General features: G+C 33.1%; 1 protein-coding gene across 7 annotated transcripts; it reads left to right on the forward strand.

Annotated features, from left to right (window-relative positions):
- Positions 1-2,396: 2,396 nt before the first annotated feature.
- LOC111705203 (dynein heavy chain-like protein PF11_0240) lies at positions 2,397-8,390 on the forward strand. 7 transcript variants are annotated; one of them, XM_023477677.1, is made up of 8 exons: positions 2,402-2,516; positions 2,993-3,256; positions 3,311-3,607; positions 3,667-4,527; positions 6,095-6,194; positions 6,809-7,017; positions 7,138-7,801; positions 8,104-8,390. In XM_023477677.1, the coding sequence occupies exons 1-8, from the start codon at positions 2,445-2,447 to the stop codon at positions 8,313-8,315; spliced, it is 2,679 nt and encodes an 892-aa protein (XP_023333445.1). In that variant the 5' UTR covers positions 2,402-2,444; the 3' UTR covers positions 8,316-8,390. The 7 variants fall into 7 exon arrangements, with proteins under 7 accessions (XP_023333444.1, XP_023333445.1, XP_023333446.1 ...); XM_023477678.1 differs by having other exon boundaries at positions 2,403-2,516; positions 6,809-6,897; positions 7,018-7,801; positions 8,104-8,389; XM_023477679.1 differs by having other exon boundaries at positions 2,403-2,516; positions 6,809-6,890; positions 7,011-7,801; positions 8,104-8,389.
- Positions 8,391-23,327: the final 14,937 nt, after the last annotated feature.

Consider the following 23,327-nt stretch of genomic DNA (forward strand, 5'->3'; position numbering starts at 1 on the left):
CTATAATGTCTCCGCAAGATGAACAGTGAATACGGACAAGTTTACTCTGTTTGTATACTGTAATTTTCTTGTTTTACTAAGTACAACCGGTTGCAGTCAAAACATAAACAAACAAAATGTAAACATAGCAGACGAAACTCTTACAGATTACAGCTTTCTCAGTAGGTATCACTATACTAAATCAAAGAATTATTCATAAAGACGATATCGAATTCGTCACTGAATTCCCATGTTTTTTTGGGACACCCTGTACCTTCTGTTTACCTGACATAAAGCTAATGTGAAAAATAAGGCATTTTATACATACAGAATACAGAATTCGTAACTTCAGAACAGATTGCACCGTCAAGCAGTTGCATATTATACTGATGAATTCTCTTTAAAAAAAAACAATAATTAAATGCAAAAACATTTAAAATTAATAAAACTCCCCCTAACAAAAAACATCGGTGATTACAAATCTCAAAATATTGTTGCAGGCATTACAAATTGTCGTCTTCATTATTGACTGTTTTAAATATTTTATTGCTTTTACATTTGACCTACGCATTCGCTAAACTCCACTTCTGACCTACGCCATGGATCCGCTATGCTGCACTTTCGACCCACTAGAACGTCTTAATTCCTTTAACCTTACCCTAAAATCATAGAAAATAAACCAGCTGTCTATACGTCTGATATAATTGCAGTATAGGTCGGAAAGTTAGTAGGCCAAAAGTTCAGTAGAGGGTACATTGCGCACAAGGAGTATTGAATAGAAGGGGGCGATAGGGTTTCAGTACACCTTGCTGTAACGTTTTTGGACTGCTGAAGAACTAGTTTTTGCGTAACAACAATAATAAAGTATGTAAACAATAACACAAATAATAAACAGACATCTAGGGGGAGGGGCAGGATAACCTTGAATTTGATTGAAAATGTCTCTGTAATAAACTCATGTTTGTTTACATTAGATCGGCTGCCTTTGTTATTGTTGTTACGCAAAAACTAGTTCTTCAGCAGTCCAAAAACGTCACAGCACAAAACAAGACTTCGACCACCTACATTTCAACAAGAGATTTCTATAAGGAAGATTTATTGTGTTTTATATGCTTAATAACTAAACAGCAAGTTCTTTCGTGAGGATTTAAAAAATCTATTTCTGAAAAAATATCGAATAAAGATTTTATTAATCTGTAAATTAACAAAAGATCTATAAATATATATATATACATATATAAGTATATATATGTATATATATATAAATCTAGCTGAGCTCATGAGCCCTTGAATAATATATGATGAGTGTTTTAAGTTTGTAGCAACCGAATAGTTGGATTTAGTTCTCCACACATTTACCATATTAGTTTAACTACAATCAGTAGAGTAGAGGGGGCTATTATTTAGCAACCCCCCCTTCCTGGGACCTCAATTTCTGTTATTACTTCTTAACTTGCGGTTCATTTCATTTATCAATGAGAATCGGTAATTGATATAAAAACGTATTCCTTTTTTCTTTTGTCACCTTAAACACAAATTAAACGATGTGACTCTTTTTTTGAAAACAAAAATCTTATTCAAATGTAATATTTTTACTATGTATTCTATTTTTCTGTGTTTCTATTCAATCCTAAAATTTCTAATTAAAAAAGAATGAACAAAATGTTTCAAACATAATTGTATTTAAACAAAAATAACAGTAAATACATGATATTTTTACATAATAAAGGGCGAACCATATTACTCTGGAATAGGAAAACAACATTTAAGCCATATTTTGTGTATTTGGTGCTGTTACAGTCGTTTTAATCTTTTCAAGGTACAAAACATGACAGTTTAAACATGACAGTTAATGAATGATTTAAAATTTTAACAAGTTGTTTGATACCAAAACTATACAGTAAAATTTATTTCAATGTAAAATATATTTGAGTAAAAGATTTTTTAAGCAAAATATCAAATACAGTATATGGAAAAAGACATTTAAAACTATTCACCAACTGTCATGTTTCGTGGAACAACCTGTATAATAGACAATTTGACACGTTTAAAGCTACAGGGAGCCATAAATGTAAGAAAACAGACTGAATTCCGTACAGTCGTCTCTGAAGTGTCATTCTTTGTGGGTTACCCTGAATATTTCTACAAAAATGTCCCCATCAGTCCAGATTTAGGATGTGTAACTTTGGAAACCGTTGACGTCATTATATGTAAACTTCAATAGAAACTGAAAACAATTTTTGTCGTCTTCAATTTTTTTTAATTGTGGAATTTTACAAATGACTTACTAATTTGCCCTTAATAATTTAAGAAATATTTCAGTTGCAAATAATGCGAAATACAAAATCCTTCGCGACATTTCTTGAACAAAGACGATATTAATTCAACAGTTTTCTGATTTTAAATTTAATTTTTGTTATGTAAGAAATATTTTCAGATTTCCCAGTATTTATAAATACCAGAGTATGCCATCCTTTAGACAATTAGGTTTTTTTGTTCTTCTCTACGGAATGGTTCATGCTCAGGTAGAAGTTCAGGTAGAGGTTCAGGTAGAAGTTCAGGTAAAAGTTCGGGTAGAAGTTTCAGTAGAAGTTACGGTAGAAGTTCATGTAGAAGGTCCTGTAGAAGTTAAAGTAGAAGTTCATGTTGAAGTTTAGGTAGAATTCCAGGTAGAATTTCAGCAAGAAGTGCCAGTAGAAATTCAGGTAGAAGTTCAGGTAGAAGTTGAAGTAGAAATTCAGGTAGAATTTCAGGTAGAATTTCAGGAAGAAGTACAAGTAGAAGTTCAGGTAGAAGTGCAGGTAGAAGTTCCAGTAAAAGTTCCAGTAGAAGTTCAGGTAGAAATTCAAGTAGAAGTCCATGTAGAAGTTTAGGTAGAAATTCAAGTAGAAGTTCATGTAGAAGTTCCAGTAGAAGTTCAGGTAGAAGTTCAAGAGAGCAGGAGAGAAAAAGTAGAATTTCTTAAACAAGGTTAGGGATCTTAACACAAATTATTCATTAATAATATTGTTAGGAAAACCCTGAGGAAGGATTTTATCTCGATGGATCTCCTAAACTGCCTCTAATACATGCAGATACCCTGGACAAGGATGGATCTCTTCCTCCTAAACTGCCTCCAGTGGATGCTACCCTGGATAAGAATGAATCTTTGCCTCTTAAAGTGCCTCTTCTGGGTTCATCTTATCCGGAGAAAGATCCAACTTTAGTTCCGAACATAAGTGTTAATCTAGAGAAATTATTCGGAAATCTTATAGAGTCTGCTACCGACTCATTGAAGGTAAGGTTTTTTTTTTTGACTGAATTTCCATCAACTTAAAACATTCATTTGTAGGAAAATCCTTCGTTTGGAAAGTTATTTAATTTAACATACGATAAAACTCTTGATGAAGAAAGGATAAAAAATAAAACTCTTGGCGAAGAAATGATGAGGAATAACACTTTTGATGAAGAAATTATGAAGAATAAAACTCTTGATGAAGAAACTATGAGAAATAAAACTCTTGATGAAGAAATGCTGAATAAAACTCTGAATGAAGAAAGGATGAAGAATAAAACTCTTGATGAAGAAAGGAACATGAATAAAACTCTTGATGAAGAAATTATGAGGAATAAAACTCTTGATGAAGAAATATGAAGAATAAAACTCTTGATGAAGAAAGGAAGATTAATAGAACTCTTGATGAAGAAAGAATGAAGAATAAAACTCTTGATGAGGAAAGGAAGATGAATAAAACTCTTGATGAAGAAAGAATGAAGAATAAAATTCTTGATGAAGAAAGGAAGATTAATAGAACTCTTGATGAAGAAAGAATGAAGAATAAAACTCTGGATGAGGAAAGGAAGATGAATAAAACTCTTGACGAAGAAAGAATGAAGAATAAAACTCTTGATGAAGAAATTATGAGGAATAAAACTCTTGATGAAGAAAGAATGAAGAATAAAACTCTTGATGAAGAAAGAATGAAGAATAAAACGCTTGATGAAGAAAGGAATATGAATAAAACTCTTGACGAAGAAAGAATGAAGAATAAAACTCTTGATGAAGAAATTATGAGGAATAAAACTCTTGATGAAGGAAGAATGAAGAATAAAACTCTTGATGAAGAAAGAATGAAGAATAAAACTCTTGATGAAGAAAGGAAGATGAATAAAACTCTTGATGAAGAAAGGATGAAGAATAAAACTCTTGATGAAGAAAGGAAGATTAATAAAACTCTTGATGAAGAAATTATGAGGAATAAAACTCTTGATGAAGAAAGAATGAAGAATAAAGCTCTTGATGAAGAAATTATGAGGAATAAAACTCTTGATGAAGAAAGAACGAAGAATAAAACTCTTGATGAAGAAAGGAAGATGAATAAAACTCTTGATGAAGAAAGAATGAAGAATAAAACTCTTGATGAAGAAAGAATGAAGAATAAAACTCTTGATGAAGAAATGATGAAGAGCAAAGATAAAGATATGAATAGCACCTCTGCTACAGGAAGAAACGTGAATCTACAAAGTATATTTGGTTCTCTGCTTAAATCTGCTTCAACAGCTTTAAAGGTAAAAATCTTAAATTTATTGCAGAAGGTTTCCAGGGCGATTTGCGCTGTCTTTCCAAAACTAGCTTTTTAAAGATTTTATTGTAACTTTATCCTGTTCTGTTCGGACATCGTGAAAACTAAACTGAGAAAATGTTGTGGATTTTTGTTGTTGGAATATTTATGATTTCTGATTTTCCTTGGCGTTATCTAAGGTTTTAAAAAAATGAATCGGTTTAGTGGATTTAAAGTGTATTGGGACCGACCAACAAATCATCAAACAGAAAAGCAAAAAAAAAAACTATTTACAGGGTGTCTCAAAAATACCTATTTACAGGGTGTCCCAAAAAGAACTTTGCATTAGGAGTATTGAGTTCTATGGGGAACAGTTTTCAAGCTGACATTAGAAAGCTCTATATTTCAGTTATTTCAAGGTGTGATATTTTCTTTCTTTCAAGACCTCATTCTTATTTTACAACCTGTACTTTTTTGAGTATTTGTCGAAAATTTCTCGTTTTCTTTTAAATTTCCGATTATTCAAATTTCATGTTTTCATTTTTTCAGAAAATATGAAAAAATTGACAGATTTTCGATTTTTTTAAAGACTTGTAAGCTGTCAGCCAAAATTAAAATAAAAACTTGATAAAAGCTTTTGATATCTGTATATTCCACATTTCCTTTTCTTAAAAATATTTGAACTAACCCATTTGGGCAAAAAATCTTAACATTTTTTATTTTCGACTAAAAGTCACCAGGAACTTAAGAAGTGATTGTGAAATAAAAAAACGTTTAGGGTTTAGGAAGAAAAATTACACTTTAAATTAACTGAAATATAGAGCTTCCAATGATTCCTTGATTGTAAAAATATAATGAAAATTGTTCCCTGCAAAGTTTTTTTTTTCAGACACTCTTCTGTAAAGAAATTAAAATCCGAATTGATTTGATCTGAGAAAAAAATGAAGATAAACGCTCGAATGAATAAAGCATATAATGTGATAATATAATTTAATTTAATTGTTCCTCTTGCTTGGAATTTGTATAAGCAATGCAAGTGTTCTATAAAAGCACGTTTTAAGTTCAGACTAATCTCAATAAATTTCTTTCGGAGAAAAATAATAACAAGATATTCAAGATCTACCCACAGGTTTCGTTTAAAGGGATTGTTTAGATATTTGAATAGGGTGTGACCTTTAACATATGTTTTACTAACTTGGGAATCCAGCTTTGTATGAAAACTAAACTTTTACTATGAGTCAATTCGCAGTTAAAAATTACAAAATATTTAGCGACATTTTATGACGAAAAGAAATAAAAAATTGTTTTCTCACTATCACTGTTTACTGTACAAAAATCTAAAAAACTTTTGGCTTTCGCTGTATTAATATTTGAAATCAGTTTTTTGGCGATCACTGTATTCGATTCGAGCCAGTACAACATGTACCGTATAAGAATTGATTTGTACTGTCCAGCTTGGACTAATCCAGACTAATCAGTGTAGATCTGTCACTCCAACATGCATTATGCAGCAAATGTAGCCTGGCAGGATTACAGTGGTATCTAAAAAGGTGTTTTATTGATTATGATTATAGAACAAGGCTTCAGATAGAACTTCAACCAGTCCTGACACTGATCAAACTACAGAAGAACCTAAAGGATGGCTGTTCCAGTCTGCTAAACAAATCTCACAAGGAATTCTTTAAAATCAAATTACTCATATCTAAATAATCATAGATTAATTGAAATAACAGAGAGGACACTTAATGTCGTCTTTTCAAGATTTTTGTGTGTTTCGTTCACAATAAACCTGAGGTAGAAGCCCAAAGTCGTTAAACATAGTCGGCGTAGAGCAGGCTCTCTCTCAGTCTTGTTCTACGCCGACTATTCGTAACTCCTTTGGGCTTCTGCCTCGGGGTTATTGTGAACGTAACACACAGAAATCTTGCAAAGACGACATCTAGTGTCCTATCTGTTATTTTAATTAATCTATGTAAATAATCTTTCAACTTTTCTTTATTAAATGACAATACTTTAGTAGTATAATCTGATATGGTTAAAATCAAATGAACTGAAAACTTATCTTTCACTTAAATTTTTGAATTCTCTGATCTCTACTACATGATTGGTTAAAAAATTCAAACATTAAATATTTGAATTAGAAAATTTGACCGTCGGAAAAAATCAATGAATTACGACATTAGGCTTAAATAATTATAAAATTAAAGTATGCAGAGAGTAATATCAGGTCATTTTTTTTAAATATTACCATTTTGGGTAAACTTTTAATTTTAAAGAAACAAACTCAGGAAAACCAGGTAATTCGTCTGCTGGACGAAACAAAAGTAACGCAATGGAAGAAGACATGACAAATGGAAATAAAAGGAGTAGATATAACATGACAATGGATGAAGAAGTGCATAACAAGACCCGTCAGAGAGGGAGTAGATACAACATAACACTGGATGAAGAAGAAGAAGTGCATAACAAGACCCGTCAGAAAGGGAGTAGATATAACATGACAATGGATGAAGAAGTGCATAACAAGACCCGTCAGAGAGGGAGTAGATACAACATAACACTGGATGAAGAAGAAGAAGTGCATAACAAGACCCGTCAGAAAGGGAGTAGATATAACATCACACTGGATGAAGAAGAAGTGCATAACAAGACCCGCCAGAAAGGGAGTAGATATAACATGACACTGGATGAAGAAGAAGTGCATAACAAGACCCGCCAAAGAGGGAGTAGATATAACATGACAATGGATGAAGACGAAGAAGTGCATAACAAGACCCGTCAGAAAGGGAGTAGATATAACATGACACTGGATGAAGACGAAGTTCATAACAAGACCCGTCAGAAAGTGAGTAGATATAACATAACAATTGAGGATGAAAAGATAAAAACTAAAGCAGTAAAGCAGGACGAACTAAAAGAAAAACTAACATCTCTGATAATAACACACACAGAGGAGAAGTTGTGGTTTGAAACTAAGAACACCTGTGATTCTCCTCCTTTGATTCAAACCAAACTCTCGGAGAAGGATCCGTCCTTACTCTGTCAGCAGCAAAACACTATAGAGGAACTATGCTTTTGTATTGGGGGACAAAAGTCTAAAAAATATAAAATGTTTTGCGGATTTTGTGAAGCAGCATTCATACCTAATTCAGCTAAAAAAACAACAGGCCCAGACATGAAAGCAGCAAACACGTCCACAATTTTGAAGAATATTATCAAAAAAGCAAAACAAAGAATTGAGAACCTAAACAAGGAATGGTCATTTCTAGATGCAAATGAAGGTATGCAAACAACTCATAATTCCCCGTTTAAAACTATTATTAGTATTGACTGTTGGAAAGCTGGAAGAAGAATGGAACATATACCTCGTCTAAAAGTCTAATCTTTCTAATTCATTATATTTATGAGCTTTGATAATTTGGAATACGTTTTACTGTCAAAGTTTAAAAAGTTTTCACGATCAGGTTGCAAGGAAAGGAATTTTAAAATAAGAGTTTCAGTGAGTAATAAATTCGCTTTTAAGGGAAAAAGTCGTGTTTCTGAAGCTTTGAATTTTTTTACGAAAATGTTTTCTTTTTTTTAGAGTGTTTGAAGCCAGTATCCAGACCCTCAAAGTTTTCTGAGAGGAGTCCTTCAATCGTCTGTAGTGCGGGGGTTGAAGACCCGTGTGTTTGTGTCAGAAATCCAGGAGAATCATACAAAAAAATCTGCGGAACCTGCTCAAACATTCTCCGATCTAAACCAGTGGAGGAGGAAGAGGAGAACAATGGAAACCCTGACTTGTCAACTTTTTAAAAAAAAATGACGAAAAAAAATTTGTGTAATATTTTCAGTAATTGATTACAATTTAGAAAAAACTTTAGCGATTGTATTCAAATAAAATAAACCATTTCAAGTTATCTTAATGAAGTATATCTTTATATAAAAAGTTGTAATCTCTGTTTGTCTGGGTTTCTGTCTGTTTGTTTCTCGGATCATAACACACTAACACAGGAACCCCTAGAACGATTTGCCTAAAATTTTGTATGGCCTTGAGATTCTAAGTTGAGTGGGCCGACTTTAAAAGCGAAAAGGGGATGGTGGAGATGTCATGTTTGAAGTAGTGGGGTGGGGGGCCTGCCGCCTTCATTTTTGGTTCAAATCTTCCAATTTTTTGGCTGCACGTCTAATTAGTGATCCAAATTCCTAAAATAAAATAAAATTTAATTTTAATTACCTCTAATGACCTCCAAAATAAAAATGTTTTAACTATCGCTTTTATGAAAAAAAAATTGAAAGCTAGTAGCCCAGGGAAAACATTAGCAGCAACAAATCCAGTTTTTTAACTTTGAATTTTGAGGTCATTTTAGGTCATTAGAGGTCGTTAGAGGTCATGAGAAGGTTAAACACTGGATTCGTTGCTGCTACTTTATTCCTGGGGTTCCTAGCCTTTAATTGATATGCATAAAGCCATAGCTAAAACTAATTTCATTTTTGGAGGTCATTTAGGTCATTAGAGATCGTTAGAGGTCGTTAGAGGTCATTAGAATTTCAAACACTGGATTTTTTGCTGCTACTGTATTCCCTGGGTTCCTAGCTTTCGTTTGATATGCATAAAGCCATAGTTGAAATATTTTCTATTTTTTAGGTCATTAGAGGTCATTAGAGGTCATCAAAATTCAATTGTATTTTATTTTAGGAATTTCGATCACTAATTAGGCGTTCAGCCAAAAAATTGGAAGATTTGAACCAAAAATGAAGGCAGCCCCCACCCCCCCACATCAAACATGACATCTCCACCATCCCTTTTAGTTTCCCAGTAAAATCGTTCAAGTGTGGGTAAACGACGGGAGTAAATTAGTAACCTGGGCAGCGCTGGGAGCCCAAGCCAGTATATGCCTAAAGAAACTAAACACTCACCACAAACTCGATCTAGATATCTAATTTTTCCAATCTGATGACGTAAACTTTAGAAATTTCAAACAAAGGCTATTTTTATTTGTATAGTTTGCAAATGTTTGAGTTTGTGTGGAAAGATCAGTCCCTTTAATCAGATTCAGATGTGGGTATAATTCATGTGGGTTTTTTGGTCTAAAATATTAACTTTTGGAATTCAAGCATAATATAGCAAAATTAGAGCAAATTGTTGATTATAATCTCATATATCTACTGAAGGTATGTTTTATCTTCAAAACAGTTTTATGTAACCAATTAGAAACACACAGAAACAACAGTAATTCAAAGTGTACAATGTACATGCTTTTATGCATAAATCTATCAGCAATTTGCCAAGTACTCACTTTTAGCTAAAAACATAAAATAATGAACATGGTAGAACTAATAAGAAAGACTCTAGGTAGGACGGATGTAAAGGTGGAATAATGAACATGGTAGAACTAATAAGAAAGACTCTAGGTAGGACGGATGTAAAGGTGGAATAATGAACATGGTAGAACTAATAAGAAAGACTCTAGGTAGGACGGATGTAAAGATGGGATAATAAAAATGGTAGAACTGATTAGAAACACTCCTGGAAGACGGATATAATGGTGGGCTAAAGAACTTCAGGTAGTATAGATCAAAACGAGATAATGCCTCAATCAATATTTAGGCATATTAATATGCCCCCATTAACTTGTTAACCCCCCTTAACTTTGACGTCTTTGGTCATAGAATCAAACCATCTCTTAGGTTTTCAGACACATTGAAAGATGGAAAGCTTTCTAGAAAGTACTAAAAAGGGCCTGTGTTGAGTAAATTTCAAAGACTTTCAATATAGAGTGAAGATGTCCAATTCACAACAGTACCCATGAAACCCTTATCTGTTCAATAATGTGGAAGATAGTGTCGTTCTTCTAGGTTTATAAAGTTTTCAATTCAAACATCACCGATATGTCTTTCTGTAGTACAGTAAAAATCAGAAAATAGTAGACTAGAAAGACGACATCAATGCAACACTGAAGTTCATTTCATGTAATTTAAACACCAATGAAATGAGTTTAAAAGTTGACTTCCTATTCTAGAGTATTCTGGTTATCACTGTAGAAATGCCCAAGTCACTTTTATGACCACAAACCACAATTTAAAATAATCAGTTTTTAAAATTATGAAAACTGATATTTAATTCATACTTGATCAGACATGTTAAGGGAACCATTATTCATTTCCATCTTTGCCATGAAGAGTCACTTGAAATTGTGCTACCAATATCTTTAATGTTAAAATTGTGCTACCAATCCCTTTAATGTTAAAATTGTTCTACCAATCCCTTTAATGTTAAAATTGTGCTACCAATCCCTTTAATGTTAAAATTGTGCTACCAATCCCTTTAATGTTAAAATTGTGCTACCAATATCTTTAATGTTAAAATTGTGCTACCAATCCCTTTAATGTTAAAATTGTGCTACCAATCCCTTTAATCTTAAAATTGTGCTACCAATCCCTTTAATGTTAAAAAACGGACCTATAAACGAGGCACACATTTCATTCTGAAATTGTTTAATTGGATTATATAAAACAGAAACATATTTGTCTATTTATTTATATAAAAAAACATTAAACTCTAAAACTAAAGGATTTAATTGATATATTAAAATGTGCAATATTTCCCAAGTATAATCCATATAATAGTTGTGCTTAGAATATCGTTAAAGAAAAGAAACGACTTTTAACAGCCGACCTATTTCATTATGGAACGTACAAACAAAAAGGATAATTCCACAAAGAACCAACAATATTTTTATCATTCAATTTGAGGAGGTCAACATTTTTGTAGGGTACATGACGAGGACGGTTTTCTCCTTACATAAAAAAAGTTGGTTCTGATTTGATTATGATTCAACTATCTCCAGAAAATAGAATTAAGAATAAAATTTCCTTTAAAAGTCGCATATGCCAATGGAAAATGAAATGTTCTTAAAATATGAGTTTTCCAATTTTTCAACAAATATGTCAATAGTTGAAGAATATTTTAGTTAAACATAACGTTACCAGAAATACAAAATACTCTTATTCATTTCTCGACAAAGGGTTACTAGAGATTTCTAAAGTACTTAAAAGCAGGGGAAATTTTTTTTTATGTTTATAGCGAATGGATATATATTTAATTACTAAATAAAGTATTGAATATTCTGGATCTCAGGAACATCTTTGAACGATACGATAAGTTTTTACAGTTGGGCGTCTTTAACGAGGAACGATCGTTCTTCCACGGGAACGAACATAATTACCAAGAACGATGCCAACGTTCCAAAAAATAACGAACGTTAAAAAAACGTTCTTAAAAATAATGAACTATTTACTAATTAAAGAACGTGGAACGAATGGAATTATGTTAAAAAAAACTCTAATTTTTAATTTTTAGCAACTCGATGTCGTTTGCCTTTAATATTTCAAACTAAGAATTCTATTTGATCAAAAACTCTTAAATATGAAATATCAAAGATTTACGCCATCAGGTTGCTAAGATGCAAGGATTAGAAAATTTGAGTTTGTGGCAAAAACTTAGTTCTTTAACTGCATATTGCCCCCTCCCATGCACTTCATTAGCCTCTCCCAATATCACTGACTTTTACTTTCGATCATGTCTGCAACTCGGAACGCTTGAGCACTCTGAACTATGAACAACATTCGGATTTTTCCAAATACGCCTTCTAAACTCTGGAGCTAAAAACAAGCGTGTTGTCTAAAGATCTTTATATCAATGTATTTAATTTCAAAAACGCAGAAACACTTGAAAGATGAGTCGGTTTTAAGTAAAGTTGTAAATAAAATAAGATTGCAGACTCTGGATGCGGTTCGTACAGGAAATGTCGTCTTTTAAGTATATAGAAAGATAAAATCTGGTAATGTTACATCGTTTATACGCAACATCCCCCCTACTGAATTTTGGACCTACTAACTTTCCGAACTACTGCAATATCGGACCTACGCCAGCTGTTTATTTTTGTATTATTTGAGGGTTAGACAATTTCTGGGCTGAGCGCTGCGGCTAGGACAGGCTAGGCGGCAGGGCGCTGCGGCCACAAGTCCATCTAGCAGCTTTAAAACAACTTGCTAGTAGGTCAGATGTGTAGTATAGCGGATTTGGCGTAGGTCGAAACATACATCATCATTATAATCTGCATGACGTCACTGATTAAAGTAGAGAGAGTGACGTCATATGCGGATTTTATCTATCTCTGCGACATTGCCCTTAAATTGGAGTGCATCGATCGAGTAAGCAACCTTATTATACAACCTTGAAATTTTATAAGAATTGATGCATATTTGAAATGGCTGTTTGGCGGATTGATAAGTTCAACACAAAACTATTTAGATAAATTCTGTTCAATCAAAAAGTCTAACTTTGATAATATAAAATGTCAATCTTCTGTTTAAATCAAAGCAATTTTTTATTAGTTAGATGCCAAAGAAAACATGAAAGCAAGATATTTCCAGATTAATAGAATCCATCTTGGTTCAAGTATTTTTTCTCTCTTGGGTTATTTTTGATTGAGAGTCGTTTTCTATATTATAGCTTGGATTAAAGTTAAAATACCTTCCCCCCTCTTGTCGTTTTCTATATTTTAACTTGGATTAAAGTTAAAATACCTCCCCCCTCTTTCTGATTTCCCAACCTTCTCTACCATCTAATCCTACATCATCCTTTACCCTCCAATCAATTCTATACCCCTTTATCTTACATTTCCCCCTTCCCTTCCCTTCCCTCTCACCTAATCTTCCGATCCTTTGCCCCTCCATCCACCCCCCCCCACACGACCGATCATTTCCCTCCCCAACCTTCCCGTCCCCTTCCACTCCCTGTATCCCTTCCCCTGTCCATTTTTCCTCCTCCTAAGGCCAGTCCACTCTCATTTTCCTTCTCCTCTCCCAACCTTTTCACGTTCTAATTCAGATCCTGGATCCTTTACTAGAATCCGGTTTGCATTAATTAATCAAATTTTTAAATAATCTAATTCTCATCTAAAAATTGCAATATTGGAAGTTTAGAACATTTGCCAAACATTTTTATAGGATTTTAATGCCTTTTTGGATCATTTATTTAAACGCAACATAATATATGATCCGCTCAAAGTTGTGCATTTTTTTCACTGACGACATTTACTTCGAAACTAAAAAATTCCTAATGCAAAATGATTATTTGGACATTCTATAGCACTGCATGTGAAGTACAAAGAATCTGAAACTCCAAGAACGATGACGAAATATATTGATTTCCATGACAATCTAAAGTTCACGACGAGCCATGCACCCTCCCCCCCCCCCCCCCCCTTCCCCCCCCCCCCCCCCCCCCCCCCCCCCCCCCCCCCCCCCCCCACTCATATCGGGGTTTATAATGGGGGGGGGGGGGGGGGGGGTGATGTTTAGAGATTTGGACTTTTTTGTTGCAAAATTCTCTTTCTTTGTTTCTTTGTATGCTTCTTTTAATATCGTCCTATCCACCCCAAGAATTATAGGGTTCAAAACTAACTTACTCTATTTTTGATTTTTCTAACCACTAATCTACTGCAACTTTTAGGGTAACCACTAACCTACTGAAACTTTTAGGGTAACCACTAACCTACTCCAACTATAAGGGTATCCACTAATCTACTGCAACTATAAGGGTAACCACTAATCTACTGCAACTTTTAGGGTAACCACTAACCTACTGAAACTTTTAGGGTAACCACTAACCTACTCCAACTATAAGGGTAACCACTAATCTACTGCAACTTTTAGGGTAACAACTAACCTACTCCAACTATTAGGGTAACCACTAATCTACTCCAACTATTAGGGTAACCACTTACCTACTCCAACTATTAGGGTAACCACTAACCTACTCCAACTTTTAGGGTAACCACTAACCTACTGCAACTTTTAGGGTAACCACTAACCTACTCCAACTATTAGGGTAACCACTAACCTAATGCAACTTTTAAGGTAACCACTAACCTACTCCAACTATTAGGGTAACCACTAGCATACTCCAACTATAAGGGTAACCACTAACCTACTCCAACTATTAGGGTAACCACTTACCTACTCAAACTATTAGAGTAACCACTAACCTACTCCAACTATTAGGTTAACCACTAACCTACTCCAACTTTTAGGGTAACCACTAACCTAATGCAACTTTTAGGGTAACCACTAACCTACTCCAACTATTAGGGTATCCACTAATCTACTGCAACTTTTAGGGTAACCACTAACCTACTCCAACTATTAGGGTAACCACTAACCTACTCCAACTATTAGGGTAACCACTAGCATACTCCAACTATTAGGGTAACCACTGACCTACTCCAACTATAAGGGTAACCACTGACCTACTCCCTATTCCACTGATGATGGTTCCCGGTAACCACGGTTCTTCCCTCCTTCATCTCCTCCTCCTCNCCAATGATACTGCAAGCATTCCATCATTCTTTATTCTAACTGGGTTTATCTAGATTCGCTATTGTATAAACGTAAACATGTCCCCGTCTCAGACTTTTAAAAGGACTATTGACAGAATTTCTAGTTAGCCCCGTCTAAAGAGTTGCATGCCAGATTCACAAGGTGCCCTTTAAACTTGAGCAACAGTTAGGAAGACATCATTGTTTCTCTGTTTCAAAAGAATTAAATCATTTGCCACCTGCTGCAAAAATATGAATTAACCACTTTTAAAGAGAGATATAGTTGTTAGTTATCAATTTTTAGATCGGAAAATTAGGATATATCCTCATAAAGTCTGCTTGGATGAAAGGAGAAAGGACACTGTGCGTTGTTAATCGTACATGCCTCTCATTATAGGAGGGGGTCCTTAATTGCAGATTGAGAACTATAATATTGAAAAGTTACTGAATGAAGTTTTCATATTTTATATTTTTTCATCGAGTATACATACACGCAGAGTGACCCATCAAAAACAGATATGACCGATTTTAATAATCTTTTAAAATACCCGAAAAAATGCTCCGCTGTATATAGTTTTTAATCTTAGAAATGTGTTTTTAAGTAAAATTTGATGCTTCCTTTTGGCGTAAAATTTTGTCGATTGTTCGGAAAACCTCTCTGCTTACTTTCAACAATTAATAATTTTATTATTCTATTCAAATCTTTATTGCATGGAGAGAAAAAAATTAAACTTAGAAATTATGGTAGATTAGATTACATGATGATTAAATTTCAAATTATTTCGTAAATAAGCCCAATTTAATGCCATACTTACAGGGTCGGATACAAGATTTAAGATTTATTTCGGAACAAAAAATCCAGATTTAGGAACATTAGGATAGATATTTTTCTTGCTTTGCACTGGTTTTCTTTCCCTTAAGTGCTACTGAGAAGCTATTCTGGAATCTCAAAGGTGGGCTTCGCCCCCCTGAATCCTTCAGGGGGGTGCAAAAGTCCTGCCGCCCCCCCCTGTATCCGCCCCTGCACGCTAAAATTCTTAGGTCCATCAAAACTGTTCGCAATCTAAGGAGGTTCAGATATATGTAAATATTTTTTAATTTCTTATACAATATTGGTTGGCTTAAGTTCACGCAGAGATTTTCAAATATTCGACATAGTTTTACACCGAATGAAAGGATCAGACGACAAAATCAAAACAATGAAAAATTTAAAAAGAAATAAAAACAGGAGTATATATTAATTTTGTCGCTTCAATTCATAAAACTGATTTATACAAATTACCTAATATCACGTTTTCAAAATTGTTTTTAGTAACTTTTCATGTGTTATTTTATGCTTCTTGTGTCACCACCTCAGAAAACAAGTTTTAACGAATTCGATAAAAAATGAAAAAATAACCTAATATAACACCGTTTTATCATGAATTTTCTTAATTTACTCTTGTTAGTGATTCCTTGTTAGAACTACGGATGAATAAAAACGCCTTCTTGCAATATGTTTTTTTATTGGACTTGTATATATATAATTGTGTAATAAGTATTAAGCAGGATCTATTTTGACCATTTCACGTTGCATGTTCTCAGAATTGAAAATTTCTCTGACTTTAAAGGGACTGTAAAGGAAAAGAAATGAAAGGGGGTATATGCTAAAAACCTAAACACTTTAGAACTTGATCGCGACCCATGAAAGTTCTATATGATGTTTCTGTCTCTAGAAATTGATATAAAACTGTGTCAAAGTTATGCGAAAATTCATATATATACAATTTTGTATGAAAGTAGTATAGGTTTAAATTTTAAACAGATCCAAAAATGTAATGCAAGTGTACGCATCTTTTGTACTGCAGTGTACTGTGCCTGACATGGGATCCATCTTTCACATTAAAAAAATCAATGAAATATTCTGGTCATAATTGAAAATATTATGTGAATTATCAAAATTATCAAAATTTAATGCTTTTAACCTCCTCGGATGCTAAACGAACACTGATGCATCTATTCTTGTTTACAAATTTCGCCCAAAGAGAACTGGTTTCAATGTGTACGCAGAGTATACACGACCGCAATTAACTTTCCTTGCATTACACCCTTGAACAGATCATAGTCAGCAAATACGCAACTAATCTGAAAACGACGATTTCCCAGAGAAGCCTAATTGTAACTTAGGTTTGCTCCAATCATAATTTTATAATTTTCAAAATTGTATGTATAAGAATTTTCGTATAAATTTGACACAGTTTTATATCAATTTCTCGAGACAGGAACATCTTGATTATGTGTGAACGCCACTTTAGTCAAGAAATCACAAATCATCAGTTTTCAAAATTTTAAACTTCGAGGTCTAACCTAAATTGTGGATGGTAGCGTTGTGAATCTGACACATCCATTATATAACTGGAGTTTCACTTGAAATTGCGTCTACAGTCCCTTGAACTTCAGTTGCATAAAAATAACATCTGAAGTATATGTAAAAATGTATTTAGTCTCAGATAAAAATGTTACCTTCTTCTGGGCTAAAAGTCTCTTTAAAACGACTGAAAACTCTATTAAAGGGAGTGTTCGCGAAAAATGAAAGGGGGTATAGGCTTAATGCGATAAGCGCGTTTGATCGCTACTAATTTTACTTCTATCTGTTGCGTCTAAAAAGACAAAATTGTTTAAGACGTCTCATAACGAATAACTTAGCGCCCATACAAATTCAGAAAATTGCAACATACAACTTAGACCGTAAAAAATCAATTTAATTTTAAACAAATCATTCAGATATTACAACCTATAGTCATCGATTATCTTTCGCCACATTTGTATATAGTTTATATTTTATAATATTTAATTTTTTTTGAAAACGTTTTAACGGATTTTGAAAAATGTGAGTGGTGCGCGGCATTCTTAGATAGTTGCGCAAGCGACAAGAGAAATAATCAAATTCAAAACAAATTAATTAAAAAATATAAAATATAAACTATATACAAATGTGGCGAAAGCTAATCGATGACTATAGGTTGTAATATCTGAATGATTTATTTGAAATTAAATTGATTTTTTTACGGTCTAAGTCATATGTTGTAATTTTCTGAATTTGTATGGGCGCTACGCTCTTCGGTATGAGACGTCTTTAACAATTTTCTCCTTATAGACGCAACAGATAGAAGTAAGATTAGTAGCGATCAAAAGCGCTTTTTTATCGCATTAAACCAATACCCCCTTTCATTTTTCGCGAACACTCCCTTTAATGAAAATAAATGTAAAAGTATTCATGAACATTGAACATGCTTTTGTCTCAGAAGTTTTTCAACAAAAAATTTCTGAATGGTTTTTGGATCCAAAATGTGCTGAAAATTATATAAATTCAAACCGTTAAATTTACAGCTATTTCCAGGTTCAGGATGCGTAACATAATCTTAACTTCAATAATAGAAGCTTTAATTTCTCTTACTTTTAGCAATATATCCAGTTTTGATTTTAAACCAACAAAAGAGACAAATTATAATAATGATTGATGGAAATTAAAACTAAAATTCCAAAATATTTGTTCTAATATCTTTCAGGGAAAATAACTGTGGCTTGAGTTTTTAATCTAAAAATACTGATTCTGCAAAGAGATGAGTCACAAAATGTTGAATATTTGCACATGCTAAATTGTTCAAATGTAATCCTTTTTTCACAGAACTGTTCAGTTTATAGTCTTGGATCATGCAAATATATTCTACGAGTAGAAGTATCACAAACTAATCTTAGCTTTTTTGTAATCAAATTCATGTTAATTTGGGAATTTCGAAGCAAAATACTTGCTTTACAAAAAAAATAACTGATTTCTCGCAACAAACTCTATTTTTCTCGTCCCTAATATCTTGATGGTGTTTGCCGTTGATATTTGATGTAGCAGAATTTACAATCGAAATATCAATGGTCCACAACTTCCGGTTGCAAAGATAACAGGATTAGAAATCTGAGTTTTAGGCTATTTTATCAAATCAAGTTATCTATATATAAATTTGGCTTGTCTGTCTGTCTTGGTGTCTGGGTGTTTGTTTGTTTGTTTGTATCCAATAAACGTCAAAACGGCTGAACCGATCGGGCCCAAATTTTTTGTGGGACATCTAGGGACCCCAGGGAAGGTTTATGAAAAAATAAAATTTCAAATATTTGTCTCTATCAAAATTCGATCGTCATTAAATTTTTAAAAATTTTGAAAATCCGCGAATTATTTTTGTTTTGTTTTACGATGTACACAAAGAGAACATGTTCACAATTAATTTAGAAGATGGGCGCGAAGCGCCCTCTAAGGCTAGAAAGAAGGGCGCGAAGCGCCTTGAATTTCTAGTAAATATAAAATTGGACATTTTAAATCTGGTAAATATTCTCACGCCTATTTTAATTTTCTGTACCTCACATATCCCCAGGGAAGATTTATAAATGCTCAGAATTACAAAAGGTAATCTCCAAAAATGATCGATGAGAAAATACTGCAAGATTGAGCTTCAATCAAGGGTTGAACTAGAAGATGGGTGCGAAGCCCCCCCCCCCTTCAAACTAATGATAAAGTTTTGCAAAAGAGGCGTTTTACAGACCGATATTAACTATGTAATAGTTAACGAAAAGCCTGTTGAGTTCACATAATTTCCAGTGAACCTCCCCTTTATCATTAAATCTCGTACACAATTTAGCAGGGTAAAAAGTTATTTATTTAGCAGGGTAAAAACAATTTAGCAGGGTAAAAAGTTATTTATTTAGCAGGGTAAAAACAATTTAGCAGGGTAAAAAGTTATTTATTTAGCAGGGTAAAAAGTTATTTATTTAGCAGGGTAAAAATTTATTTCAAAGTTTGATATTTTTTCATCTCCTTATAACAAAGAAGATAATTAGCATATTTGAACATTCAGAACATTTTTTATAAACTCGTGTAAACTTCATTAAAGTTTAAAGGGACTGTGAACACGTTTTGACTCGGTGATAACATCAGCTCGACTGAAGATGTTTTTGAATCCGTTTAAAAAATTATAAAACCTCACTTGTCACTTTTCACACAGTTAATATCTACAATATTTGAAATTATATGTATATTTAACTCGCTTGGGAACCCAGCGTGGCCAAGGTTACTAAAAGTTACTCCCACCGTTTACCCGCACTTGAACGATTTTTTCGCTATTAAAGGGAGTGTTCGCGAAAAATGAAAGGGGGTATAGGCTTAATGCGATAAAAAAGCGCTTTTGTGAAATATTAACTATATATGAATGCGTCGAAAAATAACCGATTACTATTGTTTGTAATATCTGAATGATTTGTTTGGAATTAAATTGATTTGTTTACGATCCGAGATGAATGTTGCAACTTTCCGAATTTGTATGGGCGCTGCGTTCTTCCGTGTGAGTCGTTTCTAACAATTTTCTCCTTATAGAAGCTAAGTACATTCTTGTGGGCCTACCGAGTTCCCCAATCAAAATGTGAAGCAAATCAGTTCAGGGGTTCCTGATTTGTGATCGGAAAAACAAACCCCTTCCCCCTCCCCCCCTCAACAATCCTGAATAAAGAAATCAGATTATTTATATTTGTCATGCACTTTGAAATTTGCATGCATATAAAACTGTTCTTTTGTTCGTTTCGAGCGCGCTTGGATATTCGCAAGGAATTTCTGAGACCTCTCTTTTGTCCGATTTAGCACCCCTCTCCCCCCCTCCCTTTCCCCTCACAACTAAACTTTAAATGACTTCACACTTCTGATCAAATATTCAAGAATGGGGGAGGGGAGGGGGAGCAAATGGGAATTTGGATAAATTTAAACATCATTTCATGCAATTGAGAATCCTTAACTCTAAGCATCATTACTCCACTATCATGCATCCTGGATCATGCATCCTGGATCTTACATCATGCATCCTGCATCCTTTATCATTTTATCCTGCATCATGCATCCTGTAAACTGCAATAGTAGAATAAAGTCTTTTCAACGCTGAATTCAAAAGTACGATTTTCAAACATATGAAGCTGATTTGTACGAAGTTACCTTCGTTAATATTATCTAAACTCCAATTATTATTTAAAAATCAAATTTTCTCTCTTCTACAGTACAAATCAGCTTCATATATTTGCAAATTTAGGGTAATTTTCTAAAAATATTCTTATCTTATATAATAAAGCTCTTCGCTCTAGTATATATATTTGTATATATATATATAAGCAATGTACTATGTGGCCAACTTTTTGAAGTAACCCTTGGGTGCCCGCAGGTAACATAGGCTAAATAAATTAAATTTTTATTACATCAGATAATATTTCCCCATTGTTTTAAATTCCACGGGCAACACCGGGCTCCTCAGCTAGTTCATATAAATTTTTATGTATATTTAAGTGTATATATTAGCTATAGCTGGCCAAACGGCTGAACCAAATTAGCTGAAATTTATTGAGGGTACCGATGGATACCCTGGGGTTAACATAGGTTTTAAAAATTTTGAGATTAGTTTTCTTTCACAAATTTAAGTATTTCTAAAACTCCACGTGCAACGCCACTTGAGCAAGTATATAATAAGTACAGGGTGTTCCAATAAACATGGAAATTGTGAGACAACTTGAAAATCGTCGTTTATTTGAAAAATGTGTCTTAAAAATAGTTGTACATTTTTTAATTTTTAAATTTTCCTTCTTAATAGTATCTTTAAAATTGACGGAGATATTATAAACACATGAATAATTGAAAAATAAGAATAAATATCCAATAAAATTTTTAAGAATAACTTTTTATTCAATCTGCAAAAAAGTGTATTTAACAAGCAAACCTGAATAGCATTGGAATGTGTAGATTTTGATTGAGACTTTTGTTCAAGGTTATAATGCAAGGAAAATTATTTCAGAGGTGTACGTATCTTTTGTACTACAGTGTACTGTCTCTGGGCGGTTTTGTAAAAACAGGACGGATATCGAAGCCTGACATGGGATCCATCTTTCACATTAAAAATTCAATGAAATATAAATATTCTGGTCATAGGAAAATATTATGTGAATTATCAAAATTATCAAAATTTAATGCTTTTAACCTCCTCGGATACTAAACGAACACTGATGCATTTATTCTTGTTTACAAATTCCGTCCAGAGAGAACTGGTTTCAATATGTACGCAGAATATACGCAACTGCAATTCACTTTCCTTGCATTATAACCTTGCTTTTGTCATCTTTGAAATGTCAATTTATTGAATGAATAGGGTTGGGTATAAACTCAAAGTTTCTAATCCCTATATCTTTGCAACCTGATTGTGTAAACTTTTGATATTTCAAACTTAGATTATTTGATATAACAGAAATCATAGTTTGAAATATATAAGGGCTACACCATTTGATTAAGTAGATATAGGGATTAAAAAATCAGAGTTAGTGGCAATGACTCAATTCCTTTGACGATCTCAAGGTAAAAATTAGGTATTCTGTCTTAGATAGAGTAATTTTATAGCTCTTCTAATGATTCTGAAAAAAAAACAAGAAATAAACAAGTTTACAGTTGCAAGAATTCCTATATTATATATATTATATATAAGGAAACAGACGGTAAAAATTCCGTACAGTCGTCTCTGAAGTTTCATCCAATGTGGACAACCCTGTAGACTTAGGCTTGCCAGGGCGATTCGCGCACCTTCTCTAATAACGAAAGAGGCAGAAACAATTTTGAAATAAGAAATCTGCAGAACAAAACCCACATATCCAAAAACATTGAAGAAAAAATTTTCTTATATCAAAAGTAAAGTTTTTTGGGACACACAGATAATTGAAGACATTTTATCCCCATTCATATTGGGTTTGTATGACGTTGATATAAGAAGTTTATAATTAGATTTGGGAAATTCCTTCTAATGATTATAATTGTTTAAAGTTTTCCGGTTTGTTTACTTTAGCACGTGCTGGTTTGCTAAATTTTTTAACATTGTTAACATTGAAACAATTAAATTAGAAAGAAAAATAATATTTTGCGGAACTTTGACGCATTCATTAATGTTTTATTTTTGAACTTTGCCAATTATTTTATGCACAAAAGAAGAGAAAAATTACTTTTTGCATATATTGTTCAAAACTCACTATTTTTACAAAAGTTATGCAGTGGTGGATTTTATCTCATTTAAATATAGTCAGATATCTATATACTTAATAGCTGGTTTTACTTTTCAGTGTAAACCATTTATGATTTGTATAAGTCTTTTCCTATGAAAGTTAAGTTCTAAAATACGAAGACGAGAGCGCAAACATTGTATTTGTAAATGATTAACTTAAGCACAAATTAATGTGAAAACATTGGAAAATTTTCTATCAATCGATTGTACAGTGTACACTCTACAATGCAGTGTACAGTGTTCACTCTACAATTCAGTGTACACTCTACAGTGGAGTGTACAATATACAGTGCAGTGTACACTCTACAATGCAGTGTGCACTCTACAGTGCAATGTACACTCTA

Source organism: Eurytemora carolleeae, unplaced genomic scaffold, assembly GCF_000591075.1.
Source record: "Eurytemora carolleeae unplaced genomic scaffold, Eaff_2.0 scaffold132, whole genome shotgun sequence".
NCBI classification, from domain to species: Eukaryota; Metazoa; Arthropoda; class Copepoda; order Calanoida; family Temoridae; genus Eurytemora; species Eurytemora carolleeae.